This window comes from Onychostoma macrolepis, chromosome 10 (assembly GCF_012432095.1).
Source record: "Onychostoma macrolepis isolate SWU-2019 chromosome 10, ASM1243209v1, whole genome shotgun sequence".
Lineage (NCBI taxonomy): Eukaryota > Metazoa > Chordata > Actinopteri > Cypriniformes > Cyprinidae > Onychostoma > Onychostoma macrolepis.
The window spans coordinates 22,123,105-22,146,206 of record NC_081164.1 but is presented as its reverse complement, the minus strand read 5'-3'; the positions used below and the strand labels follow the sequence as shown (position 1 = coordinate 22,146,206).

General features: G+C 34.7%; 4 protein-coding genes across 4 annotated transcripts in view; 1 reads left to right on the top strand and 3 right to left on the bottom strand.

The window, feature by feature from the left end:
• Window positions 1–495: 495 nt before the first annotated feature.
• setd9 (SET domain containing 9) lies at window positions 496–7,101 on the bottom strand. Its single transcript, XM_058788631.1, has 6 exons — window positions 6,527–7,101; window positions 6,153–6,451; window positions 1,143–1,266; window positions 943–1,058; window positions 756–861; window positions 496–675 (listed from the first exon to the last, which is right to left on the bottom strand). The coding sequence occupies exons 1-6, from the start codon at window positions 6,622–6,624 to the stop codon at window positions 588–590; spliced, it is 831 nt and encodes a 276-aa protein (XP_058644614.1). The 5' UTR covers window positions 6,625–7,101; the 3' UTR covers window positions 496–587.
• Window positions 7,102–7,612: 511 nt separating this feature from the next.
• pdxp (pyridoxal (pyridoxine, vitamin B6) phosphatase) lies at window positions 7,613–16,559 on the top strand. The gene is made up of 2 exons (XM_058788630.1): window positions 7,613–8,742; window positions 15,434–16,559. Exons 1-2 carry the CDS (start codon window positions 8,145–8,147, stop codon window positions 15,757–15,759), a joined length of 924 nt encoding a protein of 307 aa, XP_058644613.1. The 5' UTR covers window positions 7,613–8,144; the 3' UTR covers window positions 15,760–16,559.
• Window positions 16,560–18,123: 1,564 nt separating this feature from the next.
• Window positions 18,124–21,550, bottom strand: ccl27b (chemokine (C-C motif) ligand 27b). The gene is made up of 3 exons (XM_058788636.1): window positions 21,391–21,550; window positions 20,388–20,505; window positions 18,124–20,310 (listed from the first exon to the last, which is right to left on the bottom strand). Exons 1-3 carry the CDS (start codon window positions 21,548–21,550, stop codon window positions 20,199–20,201), a joined length of 390 nt encoding a protein of 129 aa, XP_058644619.1. The 3' UTR covers window positions 18,124–20,198.
• Window positions 21,551–21,719: 169 nt separating this feature from the next.
• LOC131547871 (myosin-IIIb) overlaps window positions 21,720–23,102 on the bottom strand; it is a 50,975-nt gene continuing 49,592 nt past the window's right edge. The window contains exons 29-30 of the mRNA XM_058788624.1: window positions 22,217–22,286; window positions 21,720–21,856 (exon numbers count right to left, since the gene is read on the bottom strand). Of these exons, the coding sequence (XP_058644607.1) occupies window positions 21,849–21,856; window positions 22,217–22,286 (78 nt within the window). The 3' untranslated portion in view covers window positions 21,720–21,848. The remainder of the gene's footprint in view (window positions 21,857–22,216; window positions 22,287–23,102) is intronic.

Here is a 23,102-nt window from a genome sequence, read left to right as displayed (position 1 = left end):
TAGAGCTGTTTTAGCTTGTAAACGGTGCTAATCTGTGCAGATTTCTCCCCTGATTCAGACCAGATGACTGAGGGTGAGGATATTTTTGGGTAAACTATTCCTTTAAATCTATGAAGTGTTAACAACTGTGACCTGTGCTGGCAAAATGAAACACAATGAGAAAACATTTCAGAAAGACCTTCAAACGCATGTATGATTTGTTGGAATTGGATGAAAAATGACTGAGCTACACTTGCTTGAAGTCGACAAAGTCAGCAAAGATCATTTTGAGAAAAATCGAGTTTCATCAAAAATATCTTAATTTGTGGTTTGAAGATGAACGAAGATCTTACTGGTTTGGAACGACATGAGGGTGAGTAATTAATGACAGAATTTTCATTTTTGGGTGAACTATCCCTTTAAGACAAATTCCTTTATGTTTCTTATGCACTAAATGCTCAAATTAAATGCTAAGAAAAGAACTATTAGGCTGGAAACCAACACAATTTTTAGCATGTTTTCACACCCCGCTTCGCTTTAGAAAATAATTTATTTCAAGTTTTATATGTACAATACAAACAAACTAATAAAAAAATAAAATAAACTACTTAATGCACAATTGTGTAGTAGTTGGAGAAGAGCTCTTCACCACAATTAATATCTCTCAGTGACACGAGAACTACGCAGCGCAAAGGTCTGAAATAGAAACAGAAAGATGACATAAGAAAATTTCAGTAATAATGTCCTAATAATAATAATGGCATATGAAATCTTGCCTTTGAGTATCAGCTCTGTACTTGACATTAGGCAGGAACTGACGGAGCTCAAGAGGAAACCCATCCGGCACGTCGTATTCTTGATAGCAGACATTCGCAGCTTTTTCTGTGGAGGACAAGACACTTAATGGTCTTATGCTTTCCTTTATAACTGTGGACGGTACAAACTGTAATCAAACCGACTGACCGTTAGAGCAGTTGTTGACGTACTGTCCCACTGCGAGAGGGTTGACGGGGTCAGAGGTCAGCCAGGAGCAGTCACTCAGAAGGAAGGGGCCGAGTCTGTCCCGTCCGCTACACGATCTGTGTTCATCAGTCAAGACGTTTGATTTGTGTCTGTGTGTTCTGCGCTTCATAATGCTGAATGCTCTGAATGCTGCTGCTCACCGGTACACTGTCTTAGAGATCGCTCTGTCGTTGCCGTCGATCAAAACACCATCGATGCATCTAAATACAAACGGATTTCTGATCGACTGGAAGAAGATGGGCTCATCCGCCTGATAGATGGTTCCTGTGAAAGGAGAACATCACGACAGCATTCTTACAATCAAACAGAAGAGTGCAAGTAACATTAATATCGATGACAGACATAAGTCAATTAAAAGATTATTAATAACTAAGCAAAACTACAGGACAGTAGTAACAACCTGACTTTCATTATTATGAAGTTGCATGAGATGTACACATAATTTCATAGAAATTATTTGAAAAGAAAACAATCGTGCATTAATTAAGTTTTTAAAACACTGACAGTGTGAAGCAAATTAAATAAAAATAATAATAATTATGTATAGTAATATTTATAATTAATAATAATTATCTATTAAAATGAATAATAATAATTATTATTATTAATTATCAAAACAATATATTATTTAATAACAATGAACATTTATGATAATGTAATGTAATATTATTTATTACAATATTAATATATCATTTAATATTAATAAGTATCTATTAAAATAACAATAATTAAATATTATTTATTATATATTAATAATAAAATAATGAATTCATATTATGAAAAATTATTTATTATGCAACTACTAAAGTCATCAATACAGTTGTAAAACATTAATAATATGAATCATATTAAACAATTATTACTTTTACTACTAATAATTGTTATTCTTAGTGGTAGTAACATTAATAATAATCATTTGTAATAATGTCATATTTGTAATAATATTCATAATGTTAATATAGTATTTAATAATATTAATTATTATTATCATTATCTTAAAATAAAATAGTAATTAAATATTATTTATAATTTATGTAAGATGACTGAAATCAATCTAAACTGAAGTGTTGCAGAGACACATGACGTCATAAAGGATAACTGGATACATTATTTTATCACAAATATGAAATTGCATAAGAAATGTATGCATAAAATGTCTAAAATTGTTTGAAACGAGAAATGTTGCATTAATCACTATTACAAATATTGTCAGTTTTAGTTTTTTTATTCAGTTATATAGTTTTGAAACAGTAATACGAATTGTATTAAATAATAATAATAATAACACTTATGTACATTTACATTTAGTCATTTAGCAGATGCTTTTATCCAAAGCGACTTATAAATGAGGACAATAGAAGCAATCAAAATCAACAAAAGAGCAATGATATAACAAGTCTCAGTTAGCCTAATGCAGAACACACAGCAAGGTTTTTTATTTTACATACATATATATATACAGTGGGTACGGAAAGTATTCAGACCCCTTAAATTTTTCACTCTTTGTTATATTGCAGCCATTTGCTAAAATCATTTAAGTTCATTTTTTTCCTCATTAATGTACACACAGCACCCCATATTGACAGAAAAACACAGAATTGTTGACATTTTTGCAGATTTATTAAAAAAGAAAAACTGAAATATCACATGGTCCTAAGTATTCAGACCCTTTGCTGTGACACTCATATATTTAACTCAGGTGCTGTCCATTTCTTCTGATCATCCTTGAGATGGTTCTACACCTTCATTTGAGTCCAGCTGTGTTTGATTATACTGATTGGACTTGATTAGGAAAGCCACACACCTGTCTATATAAGACCTTACAGCTCACAGTGCATGTCAGAGCAAATGAGAATCATGAGGTCAAAGGAACTGCCTGAAGAGCTCAGAGACAGAATTGTGGCAAGGCACAGATCTGGCCAAGGTTACAAAAAATGTCTGCTGCACTTAAGGTTCCTAAGAGCACAGTGGCCTCCATAATCCTTAAATGGAAGGCGTTTGGGACGACCAGAACCCTTCCTAGAGCTGGCCGTCCGGCCAAACTGAGCTATCGGGGAGAAGAGCCTTGGTGAGAGAGGTAAAGAAGAACCCAAAGATCACTGTGGCTGAGCTCCAGAGATGCAGTCGGAGATGGGAGAAAGTTGTAGAAAGTCAACCATCACTGCAGCCCTCCACCAGTCGGGGCTTTATGGCAGAGTGGCCCGGCGGAAGCCTCTCCTCAGTGCAAGACACATGAAAGCCCGCATGGAGTTTGCTAAAAACACCTGAATAAGATTCTCTGGTCTGATGAGACCAAGATAGAACTTTGGCCTTAATTCTAAGCGGTATGTGTGGAGAAAACCAGGCACTGCTCATCACCTGTCCAATACAGTCCCAACAGTGAAGCATGGTGGTGGCAGCATCATGCTGTGGGGTGTTTTTCAGCTGCAGGGACAGGACGACTGGTTGCAATCGAGGGAAAGATGAATGCGGGCAAGTACAGGGATATCCTGGACGAAAACCTTCTCCAGAGTGCTCAGGACCTCAGACTGGGCGAAGGTTTACCTTCCAACAAGACAATGACCCTAAGCACACAGCTAAAATAACGAAGGAGTGGCTTCACAACAACTCCGTGACTGTTCTTGAATGGCCCAGCCAGAGCCCTGACTTAAACCCAATTGAGCATCTCTGGAGAGACCTAAAATGGCTGTCCTGCGTTTACCATCAACCTGACAGAACTGGAGAGGATCTGCAAGGAGGAATGGCAGAGGATCCCCAAATCCAGGTGTGAAAAACTTGTTGCATCTTTCCCAAAAGACTCATGGCTGTATTAGATCAAAGGGTGCTTCTACTAAATACTGAGCAAAGGGTCTGAATACTTAGGACCATGTGATATTTCAGTTTTCTTTAATAAATCTGCAAAATGTCAACAATTCTGTTTTTCTGTCAATATGGGGTGCTGTGTGTACATTGAGGGAAAAAAATGAACTTAAATGATTTTAGCAATCCGTACCCACTGTGTGTGTGTATATATATATATATATATATATATATATATACAGTGAGGAAAATAAGTATTTGAACACCCTGCTATTTTGCAAGTTCTCCCACTTAGAAATCATGGAGGGTCTGAAATTGTCATCGTAGGTGCATGTCCACTGTGAGAGACATAATCTAAAAAAAAATCCAGAAATCACAATGTATGATTTTTTTAACTATTTATTTGTATGATACAGCTGCAAATAAGTATTTGAACACCTGAGAAAATCAATGTTAATATTTGGTACAGTAGCCATTGTTTGCAATTACAGAGGTCAAACGTTTCCTGTAGTTTTTCACCAGGTTTGCACACACTGCAGGAGGGATTTTGGCCCACTCCTCCACACAGATCTTCTCTAGATCAGTCAGGTTTCTGGCTTTGAGCTCCCTCCAAAGATTCTCTATTGGGTTTAGGTCTGGAGACTGGCTAGGCCACGCCAGAACCTTGATATGCTTCTTACAGAGCCACTCCTTGGTTATCCTGGCTGTGTGCTTCGGGTCATTGTCATGTTGGAAGACCCAGCCTCGACCCATCTTCAATGCTCTAACTGAGGGAAGGAGGTTGTTCCCCAAAATCTCGCAATACAGTCGCCCTGTCCCATGTGCAGAAAAACACCCCCAAAGCATGATGCTACCACCCCCATGCTTCACAGTAGGGATGGTGTTCTTGGGATGGTACTCATCATTCTTCTTCCTCCAAACACGTTTAGTGGAATTATGACCAAAAAGTTCTATTTTGGTCTCATCTGACCACATGACTTTCTCCCATGACTCCTCTGGATCATCCAAATGGTCATTGGCAAACTTAAGTCGGGCCTGGACATGTGCTGGTTTAAGCAGGGGAACCTTCCGTGCCATGCATGATTTCAAACCATGACGCCTTAGTGTATTACCAACAGTAACCTTGGAAACGGTGGTCCCAGCTCTTTTCAGGTCATTGACCAGCTCCTCCGTGTAGTTCTGGGCTGATTTCTCACCTTTCTTAGGATCATTGAGACCCCACGAGGTGAGATCTTGCATGGAGCCCCAGTCCGAGGGAGATTGACAGTCATGTTTAGCTTCTTCCATTTTCTAATGATTGCTCCAACAGTGGACCTTTTTCACCAAGCTGCTTGGCAATTTCCCGTAGCCCTTTCCAGCCTTGTGGAGGTGTACAATTTTGTCTCTAGTGTCTTTGGACAGCTCTTTGGTCTTGGCCATGTTAGTAGTTGGATTCTTACTGATTGTATGGGGTGGACAGGTGTCTTTATGCAGCTAACGACCTCAAACAGGTGCATCTAATTTAGGATAATAAATGGAGTGGAGGTGGACATTTTAAAGGCAGACTAACAGGTCTTTGAGGGTCAGAATTCTAGCTGATAGACAGGTGTTCAAATACTTATTTGCAGCTGTATCATACAAATAAATAGTTAAAAATCATACATTGTGATTTCTGGATTTTTTTTTAGATTATGTCTCTCACAGTGGACATGCACCTACGATGACAATTTCAGACCCCTCCATGATTTCTAAGTGGGAGAACTTGCAAAATAGCAGGGTGTTCAAATACTTATTTTCCTCACTGTATGTGTGTGCTGTGAAACGATTAATCACATCAAAAATAAAAGTTTTTGTTTACATTATATATGTATGTGTATATTTATGTATATGTAAATACACACACATACAGTATATATTTTGAAAATATTTACGTTTATACATTTATATATTCTTATATATTTAATATATAAACATATTTTTCTAAAATATATACATGCATGTGTTTGTATTTATATATACACAGTACACACACATACGTTATGTAAACAAACTTATTTTGGATGCGATTCATCATTTGACAGCACTAATATATATGCATACACACAGAAAAAAAGTAGATAGAATAGAAAAAGAATATAGAAAGCTAGAAATGCAAGTGATAGAGAGTCAAGTGTTTTTTTTTTTGTTTTGTTTTTTCAAACAAATAGAGAGTGCTAGAGCTCGAGGGTCAAATAAAGTTGGAAGATATGTGTTTTTAGCCGTTTCTTGAAGATGGGTAAGGACACGGATTGAGTATTGAGTGTGTAATGTATTGTTTATGTTTTCAAGATGAACTGAATTGTTACAGTGACACGTGACGTCATAAAGTATACCTGGATACATCGCTACAATAGTTCCTTTCGGCGCGCGTCCCTGCGTCACAAACACTCCGTTTCCCGCGAACTGCAGCGAGCTGCGTCTCCGCGCGACACCGAAGCCCAGAGTGTTCAGCATCACTGCGCTGCGTTCATCAGGAACATTAGCGTCAAGATTGTGTGTGGATTGAGGGAGTTCGCGCTGATTCTTCAGGTCGTGTTTCAGTAGTTGCGTGAATAAACACAAGAGAGATCCGAGCACCTCCTCGTCCTGAAGTAACTTGTCTTGGGATCGATCCTTCACTTGACGAAGAGTTCTGGGAAAACAGAGGCACTCAACTCAGTAACTGAACAGAATCTGAAGCAGAGCACGGACTGAACTATAACGTTACCTCTCATTTTTCTGCAGATTTAGCGCTATCCAGGGGACAAATCTGTGCCTGTAGGATTTCCACCTGAGCGCAAAAGCTTTAAAAAGAGCTTTAATCATATTAATAATTTACATCAGAGCTGCATGTGCAGCCTGGATTTTTCAAACAGCTTTAACTCTCACGTTCCTGTCACTAGTGATTCGCGAATGTGAATCTTCTGGATGATTCGGTTGAATCGATTCGCAAAGCGCTTGTAAAACGCTCGACTCTTAGCGTGAACACTTTACATAATCAATATGATGTGTTCGGAAATATAGAGATAAACAGTGGCATTTAACTACTTATTTCTTCACTGCAAAAATAAGGCATTCAATTTCTCGCCGGGACTTCTGTGAACCGGTTCAATGAAACGAACCGACTCTGGAAATGAATCCGATTTCTCCACGCTATGCTACACTACCGCCACCTAGCGTTTAGGAGAGCGTTGCAACGATATGAGGGACTATTAACATAATAAATGTGAAAAATATTTGAACTCTCAAATGTCACGGTCCTTTATTCGACATGCTTTAGATGTAAACATGAATCTATCTAATTGCTTCTAATGTCCTCATTTGTAAGTCGCTTTGGATAAAAGCGTCTGCTAAATGACTAAATGTAAATCTGTCATTCGCTGCTCAGTGCTCTCTGTAACAATTTTTAATAATTATTATTATTAATAGACTATTGGAAAGCAGAAAAAAATCTGTACAATTTATAATATATGCAGTAAAGCTGTAAATGATTTACACACACACACACACATATGTGTGTGTGGTTTTTGTTAAATTTTTTTTATGCATAAGTGAACATTTATAATATTTTATACATTTTAATTTAAAAATTAAGTAATAATATTATACATTTAATATTATAAACACAAAATAATAGTTTTTAAAATAATATATTTTTTTTTTATTATGAATAATTATTTTGAAATATTCTAAACTGACCGCACTGTATTTTATGTATAATCATTTTTATTTCTAACTGTTCTAAATTAATTTTAAATAAATATTTTAATCATTTTAAACGTTTTTAAATTTCTGGTTTTATTGTTGTGATTATTATTATTATTTTTTTTATGATTATTTAACTTCCTTTTATGTAAAGCACTTTGAATTACCATTGTGTATGAAATGTGCTATATAAATAAACTTGCCTGGCCTTGCCTTGCCTAATTATTTTGAAACCGGGAAAAACCTCCTTTAAATATGCATAGTCTGAGACCAAACTGTATATACTGTAAACATTATTAATTAGACCCGTTTTCATATTAATCATGTCCTATGCAAAATGTTGCTATAATAATCGATCACAGTGACTTGCATCTGCTCGCTTTCTGATTGGAGGACAATACTGCGTACGGAGGAGAAGGCGTGCCCTCTGCGAAATCCGAAAATGTGATTGGACCGCCGTTAGTCCCGCCTCCATCGGTGTGTAATGCAGCAGCAGGGATGGACGCGCTGGTGAACCGCTCCACTGCGTCGCGTTCGGTTCTGCGTTCATAACTGTTAACGTACGGGATCCTCTTTGCGCGTTTGGTTAAAACAGACGCAGTTCATCGTTTGTTTACATCATAGGATCTCAAGCCAGCAGGATGGCATGCGGCGGCGGCAGGGGCTGCGTGGCACTCCGCGGCGCTCAGATCCGGGACCTGCTGGACGCCAAACACAACGTGCTGTTCGACTGCGACGGCGTCATCTGGAACGGAGAAACGGCCGTTACCGGAGCTCCGGAGGTGGTCAGTCTGCTCAAGCAGCGCGGCAAACGCGTGTTCTTCGTCACCAACAACTGCACCAGGCCGCGGGAGAACTACGTGCAGAAGTTCAGCCGCCTCGGCTTCGCGGACGTCGCGGAGGAGGAGATCTTCAGCTCGGCGTACTGCTCCGCCGCGTACCTGCGCGACGTGGCGCGGCTGCGGGGGAAGGTGTACGTGATCGGCTGCGGCGGGGTGATGAAGGAGCTGCGGGACGCCGGGGTGCCGGTGGCGGAGGAGGAGGACGCGGAGCCGGGCGCCAGCATCTACACCTGCCCGCTGGACCCGGATGTGAAGGCGGTGCTGGTGGGGTACGACGAGAACTTCACCTTCATGAAGCTCGCCAAAGCCTGCTGCTACCTGAGGAACTCTGAGTGCCTGTTCCTGGCCACTGACCCGGACCCCTGGCACCCGCTGAGAGGAGGCAGGGTCACCCCGGGTAAGTTAGGGCTGCTGACATGGATCAGGGAAGCTTTATGCATCATGTTATTAAAATTAAAATCAGAAGCAGAGAATGTGGAGGTCATGAACAGTGTTGGGGAGTAACTAGTTCGTTGCATGTTACTAAATTACGCAATTTATTTACAAAATAAATCTAACTGTAATCAGTTAGTTACTGAGAAAAATATGTAATTAAATTAGTTACTTATGAAAATGTTAACGAGGTTAACCACATAACAGATTTAGCTGATTTATTTCATAAATTGCAGCGACTGCTCTAAAATATGAGACACTAATGTGGACACATGATTGTTTGATAATTGTTTTATTTCCTATTTGGTTTTATGTATATGCTTTATTATTATTTTTTAAGATTAACTGTTTTTCCAAGGTTTTTCTAGATGCCAGTGTTTTCTGTCATAGCTAAGATTAGGTTTCGAAATCAGTATCATAGCTATTAAACTATTTCTTGTTATGGTTTTAAACCTGTATTTAACCTCAGAATGATCTCAAAGTAAAACGAAGTGCAAAAGTCTGATTTTATGGTGGCTGTGCTTTAAAATGTAATTATTATAATCTTAATTCAAGTGATTTTGAAAGTCTGATAGTAATCAGTGTTGAGTACTGTAAGGTTAACTCCGCCTGCTTTACATGTCTGAAAATGATTAACAGTTGAAAACATTTAGAAATGCAATCAAATGTAATCAGTTGCATTACTTTAATAAAGTAATTGAAATAGTTACACTACTTATTACATTTTAGATTGTGTAATCTATAACCCTTTACATTTCCAAAGTGACCTTCCCAACACTGGTCATGAAACATGTCCAGGTCACGTATCACCTCAAAATCAAAAGTGAAAGGCTGATATGGAGTGGTTATAGCCTGTGGTTTAAACTGAAGATTTGTTTTATGTGATAATGTGCTGCCATGGTTTGTTCCCAGATTATAGTTTTGGGTGTAATTATGCAAATGGAAATTTCTTCAAACAAAATATTGGGTTCCCACAGTCCTGGAAAACATTACAAATATGAACAATTGTTGAAATCTGTTCTGAAGGATTACATCTGTTCTCTCATTCGTTAAAGTCTGCAGCATGCATTTTCAATGACAATAATTAATTAAAATGACAAAGTTTTGGGTGTAAATGTTGTTAGTTGGCATTCAAATACACTATGCATATCATTTTCTTAAAGCTAAATTAAACCTTACAAATGTGGAAGTATCAAGTTATTTATTTATTTTTTTTTAAGAAAGAAAGTAAAGCCGATTTTAAGGACTTTTATGACTTTCTGTATTGACATCATTTTGATGTTAATTCAACACTTTTCTCCACTAAAACTCTCAAAATAAATAACAGAATGTTTAGTTATGATCAAATATTTTTATGCATTCTGGCTTTTAAAATCATGGTAACTATAAGCAGATTTTTTTTTGCAATAAGAAAATAAAGCCTAGTTTAGGATCATTAAGATTTTTCTGCATTCTGGCATCATTTTCATGACAATTTAACCTTTTTTTCCCCCAACAAAACTCTTATTGCTGTAATGCAAAATAAAAAAATTAAAAATAAATAAAATATAAATTATTTATAAATATATTTTCCTACATTCTGACTATTATTATTTTTCATGACAATTCAACACTTTGTTTCCGCCATTATAATCAACAAAGGCTTTTTTATTTATTTATTTTTTTAAATGGCAGTAATGAGAGTTTTGGGTGTAAATTTAAAATACACTATTCATATCATATCTTAAAGCAAAATAAAACTTTACAAATATGGAAGAATTAAGCTTTTTTTTTTTATGAGGGAAATAAAGCCTATTTGAAGGACTATTACAACTTTCTGCATTTTGACATACTTTTTATGTCAATTCAACATTTTCTCCACCAAAACTTTCATTGCTTGTAGAATGAAATAAATAAATAAATAGTTTGTTTATAATATAATATTTTCATGCATTATGGCTATTAAAATCGTGGCAACTATGAAAAATGAAAAATTAAATTATTTTTGGAAATAAGGGAATAAAGCCTATTTTAGGTTTGAGATTTTTCTGCATTCTTTTTAATGACAATCCAACAACACTCTTATTGCTGTAATGCAAACATTTAAAAATCTATATATATATATATATATATATATATATATTATATATAAATATAATATTTTTCTGCATTTGTGTTTAATATTCTTCTGCTTCATTTTCATGACAATTCAACAGTAGTAATTACAGCATTTTTCTTTCCCCCCCATTAAAATCAACATTAAAGGCATTTTTTAATGACAGTAATGAGAGTTTTGGCAAATCACAATGCAAATCATTGCTTAAAACATAAATTAATGTATGGTTCCCACATCATATAAACATTGTCCTATCGTTCATTCCAGTCCTGGAAAAGAATGTCGTCGTAAACTACTAGAAAGGGTCATGCAAAAAAACAGGGAAATGTATTGTTCAGAAAGTGTTTAAACCTGAAAATAACTTTGCTAGTTTTTATTTCTTCTGATTTTGATGTGAAATGTGACATGGACATGTTTTCAAGAGGTTTATTCTGTCTAAAATCTATCCAAAATTAATCAAATCCTCAAGCGTTTAAAGCTTTAGCTCTGCTGAGCTGTTATTTAGGCCTGTTGTTTGAGTGACTCTAGAAGCTGACTGTCAGAAACACATTGACTGATTCACAATGAGCTTCAGTGAATGAGGTTTGAACTCACTGTCAGAAGTGAGTGAACGCTCTGTGATTGATTGGTTCTGCCTTGCAACATTTGCGTGTGTTCAGATGAGCAGGAAAATACTTCTATCCTACACAATTATTCACTAACAAAGGTTATTCATCCAATTTAATGCATATTGTGTGCATTATTTTTTTGTTAAACAATCACTAGGGTTGGGTATCATTTGAATTTGATCAATTCCGATTCTGATTCTTATCGATTCCTAGTTTCGAATCCAATAAGATAAAAAGAAAAATCCAATATATAAAAAAATGAAATCAAAGCAAATGAGCAAAAATCTGCAGCCTACAAGAAGAACTTTTGCCTATGCTTTTTACAAAAATACCACAGCAAAAACAACTACACTAATATAAATTTCAAATATTAAAGTGTTAAAGACAAGTAAACAGTCAGTTATAAAATGGGAACAAACAAATCAATTAGCAATAACATAAATACAACTGATCTAAATTTCCGGTACTGAAACTGTAATTAAATGTTTAAAAACACTGCATAATTTCTTTTCATAATTAAAAAATAGATTAAAGTTATTAAACGCATTCAGTCAAGATCAGTGAATGATTTTCTTTTGTTATTTGATTGACATTAATTAGGCAGTGCGTTTATTAGGCTGCTGTCTCTTTAATACCGAACGCACACAGATCTAAAAATACTGTCCACGAGCGATTTCTTTCTCACCAGTTTACATTCACTTAAGACAAAAACGGCTGCGTTTATGATGATATACTGACAGTTTCGGCTCGGAAGTACCTTTTCTGCAGTGGAAAAGCCTGGAACTGTTCGAGAACGGACACAAACCGGGAACCTGCACCGAGACCGGTGCACCAAAGACTATAGCAGGGGTCTCCAACCTTATTTCATTCGGGAGCTACTTTTTAAAAATGAAATAATAATGAGAGCTTACCCATATTACACAATACTTAAATCTCTTAAATAATGTATCAATGCAAACTGTTATACACGGCATTGTTAGAATGTGCTGGAAATTTTTCAAAAGTACTGTTACACACACTGAAATCATTTTACCAAGTTTTATAACAAAGCCAACAAAAATGAGCAGCACTATGCACTTTTTGCTTGCATAAACAGTGAAATAAAAACATTAAAAACGATGACCGGATTTTAAACTAACAAAAAAATATTAATAACATGTTATCTACTGACATGTACTACATGTTTAAATAAAACTTTGACCATTTTTTAAAAATAAAATGATAACATTTCAGCCTTTTTATATATATATATATATATATATATATATATATATATATAAAAAGGATGAGTCTGAATGATAAATTTAATTTTATCTGCTCCATAAACAGTTCTACATAAGCTATGCATTCTAAAAATGGTAACACTTTACAATAAGGTGTCATTTGTTAACATTAATGTATTAACTAACATGAACAAACAATGAACAATGCATTTATTACACTATTTATTAATATTTGTTTGTTAATGAAAATAGTTGCTCATTGTTTATTCATGTTGCATTAACTAATGTTAACAAACACAACTTGTGATTTTAATAATGCATTAGTAAATGCTGAAATTAAATGCTGTAGAAGTATTGTTCATTCTTAGTTCATGTTTACTAATGTTAACTAATGAACCTTGTTGTAAAAAGTGTTACCCTAAAAATCTCAACACTTCTGATAAGGTAGCCTATTTTCCATCGACCGGTTAAGATTTACAACAAAAATTTGGTAGACAGACTGAATGAATTTTTAAATCCACTGTTTGACAGCAGGTGGCGCTTATGAGCAGCAGAACAGAGCTGTTTCCACGGTAACCTCTGTGTAAACAAAGCTGCTGCTGCGCTTCTAAACACTGCTTTGTTATGCGTTACACGGAAGGAAGATGGAAAGCAAATGCTAGGGCTGTCGCGATAACCGCAATACCGCGCTATTGACGAGAATAACTGCAGAGGAATGCAACAACCGCAGCAACCGCGATATTTCAGTGTTTTCTTTTTCGTAAGGTTACGCCCTTCTTGTTTTACACTTCGTGCATGTGTACTGAATATTAGCAATGATAACAATGTGTTCCATGCTGATTTGCACAGAGGCTCAGTTAATTTGCACTTAACAAGCCTAAACAGACAGCGAATGAGAGCGAGATCGACTGATCGCGTGCGATTACCAGCGTCTGTCCTTCAGGCTGAGTCATGTATATTTGTGAAAACAGGTTGTCATGTCCAAGGAAAGCAAATCTGTCTTAGCATCGATGATCTGTTGGTCAGCTGAGCCTTTAAAAGTGGCGCTCAAAGTTAAAATGATTTAAACAGCGTGTTTCATTACAAATCTCTGAATGAATCGGCGCTTTTGAACATGTAGTTGAATGAAGACTCACTCAAAGACAGTTCCTTAAAGGGATAGTTCACCCAAAAATGTAAATTCTCTCATCATTTACTCGCCCTCAAGTAGTTCCAAACCTGTGTGAATGTCTTTGTTCTGCTGAACACAAAGGAAGATATTCTGAAGAATGTGGGAAACAGAGCAGTTCTGGGGCACCATTGACTAACATAGTATTTTTTTTTTCTTACTGTGGAAGTCAATGGTGCCCCAAAACAGCCTGGTTACAAACTTTATTCAAAATATTTTCCTTTGTGTTTGGCAGAACAAAGAAATTCATACAGGTTTGGAACTACTTGAGGGTGAGTAAATGATGACAGAATTTTCATTTTTGGGTGAACTATCCCTTTAACGCCACCTTGTGGCATAACAATGAAGCTGCACTGACTGACAGCCGTCTAGAACACGCAGGTGAAATATCAACAGAAAAAGTATCTTGTCAGACAGATTCGAGGATCAGAACTAACTGTTATATATATATATATATATAGGCTAACAATATACTAATGATCTTATTGTCAGGTTTATGTTTTGTTATGTGGACCGTTATTTTGTCATTCTCTTCTGTTTACTTCACTTCCTGTTTCAATGCAATTTAGTTTCGGTTTCATATATATATATATATATATGCGGTAATACCGCATACCGCGCTATTGAGCCACTCAAATTTACCGCAAGGGAGTTTCCTTAACCGCGACAGCCCTAGCAAATGCCATCGAAACTTTTCTGAAGAGAGTCGGTTTCCTATTATGCATTCATACAAATAATTCAATCATACAGTGCATTCTTTCATATAATTTCCCTCAGCAGTCTGCTTTCAGTCATGTTTTACTCTGAGTGTTACTTTGATTAAAGCTGAGCAGTGAGTTTTTCAAATCGTGATAATCAAATACGGGTCTAAATTATTTAAAATAATGATAATTAAAATATGAAACGGGATAATTAAAATAATTATTTTATGTCGGGGCCCGAGGACATCACACTATAGGAGCAAAGCGGTTAAATCTGGGATTTTCTCCCCCTCATGTTTTGTGGTCTCTCACATTTTGAAGATCTTATAAGATTTAAAAATCTTTTAGTGTGTTCCCAGCATAAGGCGCTCCCTCTGGCATGATAATCTTAATAATATCTTGTAGTGTGTGATTGATTGATTTATTTTATTTTTTTAAATCTTGTAGTGTGCGCATGTTTAAAATTTGAGGGAAGACAATCTGCTAAGATTCTCCTTATGTGTGTGCTTCAACCAGATTTCATAATCGGTTAGGATTTTAAAACTCCTGTAGTGTGAGCCAGGCTTTATCTAATACCCGGTTCTTGGAAATTTGGAACTGGTTTTCGATACCCAACCCTAAAAATCACTGGTAAATAAAACACACCTTAGTATCAATATTTTTTATTAGAGTATTGACACTTTTGATACTTCGGGATAGATACGCCCATCTCAGATTTGAATGTTCTGGTATGACTTTTTCAAAGGTTTAATAGACGCGGGCGAATCATTGTCATTTAGAAATGAAATCGCGAGGGTGTTTGAATCGAGATGGCGATCTTTTACCGATTAATGGTGCAGCTCTAGTGTGAATGTGACGCAGGGTCCGGCAGCCTCACGGCCGCTCTGGAGACGGCCAGCAGCAGGAAGGCCACGGTCATCGGGAAGCCCAGCTGCTTCATGTTCGACTGCATCGCCAGCCAGTTCGGCGTGGACCCGGCGCACTCGCTGATGATCGGAGACCGGCTGGAGACGGACGTTCTGTTCGGCAGCAACTGCGGCCTGACCACGGTGCTGACGCTGACGGGCGTCTCCACGCTGCAGGAGGCGCTCGCGTACAGAGACAGCCAGGAGCCGCAGCAGAAGAACTGCGCGCCCGATTACGTGATGGAGTCTGTGGCCGATTTCCTGCAGGCGCTGGAGGACTGACTACACTGTTCCTTAACCGGACGCTCTGCTGACGTCTGAAGAAATGACCACACAATTCCACTTAAACACATGCTACTTAAATATATGTGACCCTGGACCACAAAACCAGTCATAAGGGTCAATTTTTTAAAATTGAGATTTATACATCACGTGAAAGCTGGATAAATAAGCTTGTTAGGATCGGACAATATTTGGATGAGATACAACTATTTTAAAATCTGGAATTTGAGGGTGCAAAAAATCGAAATATTGAGAAAATCGCCTTTAAAGTTGTCCAAATGAAGTTCTTAGTAATGCATATTACTAATCAAAAATGACGTTTTGATGCATTTACAGTAGGAAATTTGTAAAATATCTTCATGGAACATGATCTTTACTTGATGTCCTAATGATTTTTAGCATAAAAGTAAAATGGATAATTTTGACCCATACAATGTATTGTTGGATATTGCTACAAATATACCTGTGCTACTTATGACTGCTTTTGTGCTCCAGGGTCAAAAATGCCTCCCATTTTATTTCATTTTCCTGAAAGGTAAGAATATATAAAGGGGTTTCATTTTTATTTAATTCATTTTTCATTTTAAAGTTTATTTAATTTTTTATTTTCTATTTGGTGTTATTATTTTTGCTGTTAAAGTATTTGAGAACTCAAAAATGTTCATGAATTCATTATTTTATATTTTCATAATTTTTAAAGAAGATATAAAATAAAATATTAAGAAAATAATGAATGAAAAAATGAAATCCTCTTCAATATAATTACCTTTCAATAATAAAATAACACACTAAAATAAAATAATCCCTAAAATACCTTTCAACAATTATAACAATAATACAATTTAAAAACCCTAAAATATAAATATTTTTCGATAATAAAAATAAAACATACCCTAAAATATATTTTTAATAATGCAAACAATTACAAAACATTTTGTTTTTATTTTTGTTTCATTATTGAAAAATAATTATATTTTAGGGATTTATTTTATTTTACTTTATTATTGAAATGTAATCAAATCAAATTAATGTAATAAATGATGACAGAATTCTACTTTAATATATTACTTAAATATATTTCTCCCCTTTCTTTTTCTTTTATTTTAGAAAGGTAATAATATTTAAGGAGATTTGTTTTATTTCATGTTTTAATGTAATGTTTTTTTTGTTGTTGTTGTTGTTTTATTATTGACAGGTAATGCTGTTTGAGGACTTCTTTCATGAATTGTCATATTTTCATAATTTAGTAAAATATCAAATAACATGAATAAAATATTAAATTAATTGAAATTTAATTGAAAAATGAAATGTAAATCCCCTTAAATGTAATTACCTTTCAGAAATAAAATGCAAAATAAAATAAAATACCCTAAAATACCTTTCAATAATACAAACAAGTATTAAATATTTAATTAATGCATTTTGTGTTATTTTATTTTTGAAAGATGGTTTATATTTTAATGGATTGTATTTGATTTTATTATTAAAAGGTAATAAATACAATCCCCTTAAGTAAAAAAAAAAAAAAAATCCTAATACATTTATTTACATTTCATTAAATTTGATTTAATTACATTTTTTGATGAATCAAAAGGAATGAGATGAATCCTGGCCATGATGTGAATCCAACAGTTACTTTGTGTCTTCAGCTTGCGTCGGTTTCAGTTTAGCTTCATCTGTCAGAGGAATCTCCTCAGATAAGACTCATGTATGCATCACATGCTTTCAACAGACAAAGAGCAGTATGTTAAAGATGATGAACTTGAATATGAATATGACTTCCTTTCTTCCCTGTAACTCAAAGGGACGGATGCTGTCAAACTCCAGAAAGACAAGCCGTCTTTGAGAAGCAGTCGTGCGTGAGATGAGCTCTGTATGACTGCAGGAGGCGTTTTGTCTTGTGTGGATCTTAATGACACTCGTCCTGATTTCCTTGTGTGAATATTCTGCTTCAACCTCTTTTGTGCTCCATAGAAAAAAATCAAGTCATCCGGGTTTGGAAGGAGAGTAAATGATGACGGAAATCTACTTAATATATTGACTGAATCTATATCTCCCCTTTTACTTGATTTTTAATTTAATAAAAAAAAATTTATTTAAGGGGATTTTATTTTATATAATTTGTTAATTTTTATTTTATTATTACAAGGTAATTACATTTTAGGGTATTATATATTTGTTTTTTTATTTTATTATTGAAAGAAAGATAAATAAATATACACACACACACAATAAATATATTAAGGGGATTAATTTTTTTATTTAATTATTTTAAATATTTTCTTAATTTTTATTTATTTTTATTGAAATGTAATAAATACTATCCCCTTAAATTGGATTTGTGGATAAGTTGTTAATAAGTGGTTTTTTTTTTGTATATCAATAATTTTAATTGATATTTCCTTACTGTCTTACAACAAATAAAAACTAAGGAAGTGTAAAATAAAAAATAATTCCCCTAAAACAAAATGAGCTAAGTTAAACCTTTTTGTTTTGTTTTATTTATTATTTTCTGAAGGAGTATAATGCATAGTATGTAGAGAACCAATGTGTTTTGAAGTGCCACTAACAGTGAGATCAGACGGTGTTTGGTTAAGCAGCGCGTGAATGATTGACTGCTGACATTCAACTTCAGTCCTGTATTTTCAGAACGCAGCTTCATTCTCAGCCTTCAGTCAGAAGACAATCAACTAACATCCCTTGACTCTCACATGAGTTACGATGAAGTAAAAGGCATTGGTGATTAGTTAAGTCTAGTTAAAGCACTGTACCAATCCAAATCTCTACTTGGTAATGGGACAGTTTAGAGCAGTTTGACCAAGGCAGGGACTAATTTGTGTGCAACTATTGTATGTGTTTATTTTAAATCATTTTTATTTAGGTTTAATTACATTAGTGTTGTTTGACTGAGATTTGTTATTCAGATCTTGATGAAAATGTCTGACTACTGCTCACTTGTTTGTTGATTGGGTTTTAACTGCCTTTATTAACAAAAGTGACCTTTTTCACCGGAGTAGTTGATGTTTGAGAGCCGTGTGTTATTTAGTGGTTCGGCTTCATGTGAAATATGAAACATCTGCAAATCTAACGTGCCAAAATCATCCTGTGTGAAACCACCGAATGTCAACCTGCATGAATGAGAAGATGAAATCATATTGTGGGTTTGATTCTAGTCAGTCACCGGTCGTTGAAACTGGACCATTTTATTAGAAAAACCTAATCCTGAGTGATTTCTGGTCATGGTTTATTGTCTTTAGACTTTGTGTCCATCATGAACATCTAATTCTGAACAGTGATAATATTGAAGACAAACATGCAAATGCATCTGAAGTCAACTGTGAACTGCTTTGATGGATTTAATGCTCTTTGTGGTGTGAATTAACTTTTCTAGAAATAAAAATATGCCTTGTATCTTGTCTTTATTATTGTCTGCCCACGATTCAATTTACAGGAGTAGACTGATGCGTCATGTTTCAGTAACTAAAACCTTCAGTAAAGTTTTTGTTAACGGTGTTATTAAAATAGACTCAAACAAGTTATTCAAACAGAAAATTGAGGATGCAATAGTTAATTGGCTAATTGCAACATTTTTTTAAAAGCAATGTATTATATAAAATTTAGTTCATCTAAATCTCGACATTTACTAGTATGTATTTTTAAAAATAATTTGTCAATGCATGAAGTATTACTAATAAAACTACAAATGTTCATTGTACACACACACACACACATTATATAAAATATATGGTTTGTTATATTAATCTTTTGCTCACTAAGGATGGATTTGGTTACAGTAATAGAACTGTTTCCTATGTGAATATATTGTAAAAGCATCATTACTCCTGTCTTCAGTGTCACAGGATATATATATATATATCACACACATATACACATGCATTATTTTTGAAGGATCATGTGACAATGAAAATGAACTCTATCTTTGTATCAGTTATTATTATAATAACATTATAATATAATATATATTATTGTATATTACTGGTCTACAGTGTCACGTGATCCTTCAAAAATAGCACTTAACTTCAATGTTTTTCATAAGATTGATGTTTTTCATTATAAACCTGTTCAAAAAAAAAACATTTAATCAAAAACAAAGTAACTTCATCCATCAAACTAACAGCTCTTTAATTCAACCATAGTACAAAGACAAGAAACTGTTCACCTTGAAGCAATAATTTTGATTTATGTGCCTCTCTCATGAAGCACTACAAACATAATACATGAAACAATTTTAAACAAATGAAACATCAGAAAAAAAAACTTTTTGTAAGAAAGCAGTTAATGTGTACAAAATGCAGAAACTACATATACAAGATCACTGGATTAATTTGAAGATGTAGAAAAACATGCAAACAGAAGCAACGAGTAAATGTTTTCTTAAAGAGTGGAGCGTGACCGATGTTTGTCCGGATCTCATCTGTTCAAACAGCAGAGGTGTTTTTCAGGCCGTGCCGCATCTTCAGCTTCTGTAAGATCTGCAGGAATCGCTCGAGTTTGGGCGTTGCACAGTATCGCTTGTCGTTGGCGTGGAGTCTGAAAGCAGAAACCACACATTAATAACCATCCTTCAGAAACTCATCATTCAATAACTCATATCATAAATAACTCACACGAGCGCGTTGATGGCGCAGACGCCGTGGCTCGTCTGCACCTCATATTTAGTCACTTTCATCAGAATATCAAGTGGAAACTTCTTAGTCGTTTCAACGCAACATTTGGGTGTGATGCCTGAAAATCAAAACCAGAAACACAAACCACCGGTGAAAACATGCAACTAAAAGATCAATTCTCCTAGTGTAAAAAACCTCAAATTAATAAATGGTAACACTTTAGTTTAGGGACCAATTCTCACTCTTAACTAGCATGAAAACTGTGCATATTGGCTGTTTATTAGTACTTATAAAGCACATATTAATGCCTTATTGTGCATGATCAGAATGATCCCTTGTACCACCTGAACTCAACTACCTTATAAACTATTAATAAGCAGCAAATTAGGAGTTAATAGTTAATATAGTGAGAATTGGACATTAAAATAAAGTGACCAAATAGATATACATACAAATATAAAACACATTTTAACTAAATTTTGTAAATGTTATTTATTTATTTCACACTATAGGAATTAAATCTTTTGGTCTTTCAAACAAGATCTGTTTTTTTTATGCGTAATTTTTATAAAAAATACGCATTAAAAACAGATCTTGTTTGAAAGACCAAAAGATTTAATTCTATAGTGTGAAATAAATAAATAATAAAATTTATATTATCATTTTATTTTATAACAATTTCAATTTTATAACAAATATTTTTATAAGTTAACAATTTTTATAACTTGTTATTATATATATATATAAGCATTATATAAATACTTTAACTTAGGTATTTCTTAGAAAGAAATTTAAATAAATCTAATTCCTGATTAATTCCTGTAATGTAAATAACAGTAAAAATTGTATATGTATTGTACTGTATATGTAAATAATATATTTATAATTAATTTATTAGATGCACTCAAAATTATACAATGTGTGTGCAATATATACACACACACAAAATAAAAAATCATGACTGATTACAGTGGTTATTATTTACAGTAATCCTCATTATTACCTTGAACGGCGCTGAAGGTGACAGAGAGTAAAATCCCAAACACTATGAGCTCCATCTGAAGATCAGTGAGATCGGCTGTGAATCCTGTGCGATCTGAGAGTCGGATACACACTCTTATAAGAGCCGTTAAACTCCTCCTATCAGAGCCACACATGATCATCCACTCCAGCGACACACACACACACACACACACGATTCAATCTGCATCAAGAGTTCAGCATTCATTCATTCATGCATTTAAACTCAGAGAGAGCTGCAGTGCATCAAACAAAACCGTTTATTCAATCACCTAAAACATCATTTACATTAAATAAAAATACAGAACATTACAACCAACAATAAAAATTAAGTTAAAAATATCAAATTACTCATTTACATACACCTAAAAAAATGAAAAAAATAAAATAAAATCACAGATAGCAGCATCGAAAACATCTGTAGCTTCAATCTCCACAGTGTCACGCATCTGAAACAGACAAATATGCAATAAAATAATACATTTACTTCCTAAACAAACACATTAGATCAAAAAAACACTCAATTACAGGAATAATTCATTCCAAACTGTAAAATCAGTCACCATTCTTTCTTATTATATTTATTATTCTTTTTTTTTTTAATGATGAAATCTAGGGCTCCAAAAATGAGAAAAACAAACTATAAAATGATCATAACAGTGTTCCAATTTATATGATAATTTTGTGAAATTTATCAGCATATAATGAAGTCAAAATGAGTTTTTTCAGCTGATATGAAGTTGAATACTGTGCTCAAGACGTGGGTTTATGGATGAAAGCCAGTGAAAGAAATCTGATTGATAACTTACCTGTCCTCTTCCACGAGCTCAAGGCTTTGCCGGAGGAGACTTGGATCTGATCTTGGCTCTGCTGGAAGTGCTGGAAAAAACGTGGGATTTGAAAGGACATGAAACACGGGGGAAAATTCCAGATCAGTGAATAGATTCAGTTCATTTCAGTGTGCTTTTGTCTGAACAAGAACACATGAAAACATCAGCTCACACGGACTAGGTGGCATTTAGCCTGCAGCGCAGAGATGAGGCTTTTCTGGCATCTTTACTGACAGGAAAACCGTTTATTACGCAAAAGTGCTGAATATTGTGTGACTTTGTTTGAACAACCGCAGCTTTACTGTCAGGAGCAAAACAGAAACTGAACTACAGCTGAGGGTTTACTCGTGTTCTCACGACAACAGTGTTTTTCATAAAGTTTTATCATAAGTTTGTGTTACTGTTAATATAAAGATATACTATATATGCTATTTATTTAAATGTATTTTTTTTTATTTATATTTTACAATATATCCTCAGTATTATTATTATTATTATTATTATACACACACATATAGTATACAGTCAGGTCCATAAATATTGGGACATCGACACAATTCTAACATTGTTGGCTCTATACACCACCACAATGGATTTCAAATGAAACGAACAAGATGTGCTTTAACTGCAGACTGTCAGCTTTAATTTGAGGGTATTTACATCCAAATCAACAGTTTGCATATGTGCCTCCCACTTGTTAAGGGACCAAAAGTAATGGGACAATTGGCTTCTCAGCTGTTCCATGGCCAGGTGTGTGTTATTCCCTCATTATCCCAATTACAATGAGCAGATAAAAGGTCCAGAGTTCATTTCAAGTGTGCTATTTGCATTTGGAATCTGTTGCTGTCAAGATGAGATCCAAAGA

Bases quoted from the DNA above. Each gene is read 5' to 3' on its own strand.
- setd9 (XM_058788631.1), bottom strand. From the start codon at position 6,624: ATGATTAAAGCTCTTTTTAAAGCTTTTGCGCTCAGGTGGAAATCCTAC. The intron at 6,452-6,526 runs GTAACGTTATAG...CTGTTTTCCCAG, and splicing joins AATCTGCAGAAAAATGAGAG to AACTCTTCGTCAAGTGAAGG. The intron at 1,267-6,152 runs GTATACTTTATG...CTCCTTTCACAG, and splicing joins TATTGTAGCGATGTATCCAG to GAACCATCTATCAGGCGGAT.
- pdxp (XM_058788630.1), top strand. From the start codon at position 8,145: ATGGCATGCGGCGGCGGCAGGGGCTGCGTGGCACTCCGCGGCGCTCAG. The intron at 8,743-15,433 runs GTAAGTTAGGGC...AATGTGACGCAG, and splicing joins AGGAGGCAGGGTCACCCCGG to GGTCCGGCAGCCTCACGGCC.
- ccl27b (XM_058788636.1), bottom strand. From the start codon at position 21,550: ATGATCATGTGTGGCTCTGATAGGAGGAGTTTAACGGCTCTTATAAGA. The intron at 20,506-21,390 runs GTAATAATGAGG...TTTGATTTTCAG, and splicing joins CACCTTCAGCGCCGTTCAAG to GCATCACACCCAAATGTTGC. The intron at 20,311-20,387 runs GTGAGTTATTTA...TTCTGCTTTCAG, and splicing joins TGCGCCATCAACGCGCTCGT to ACTCCACGCCAACGACAAGC.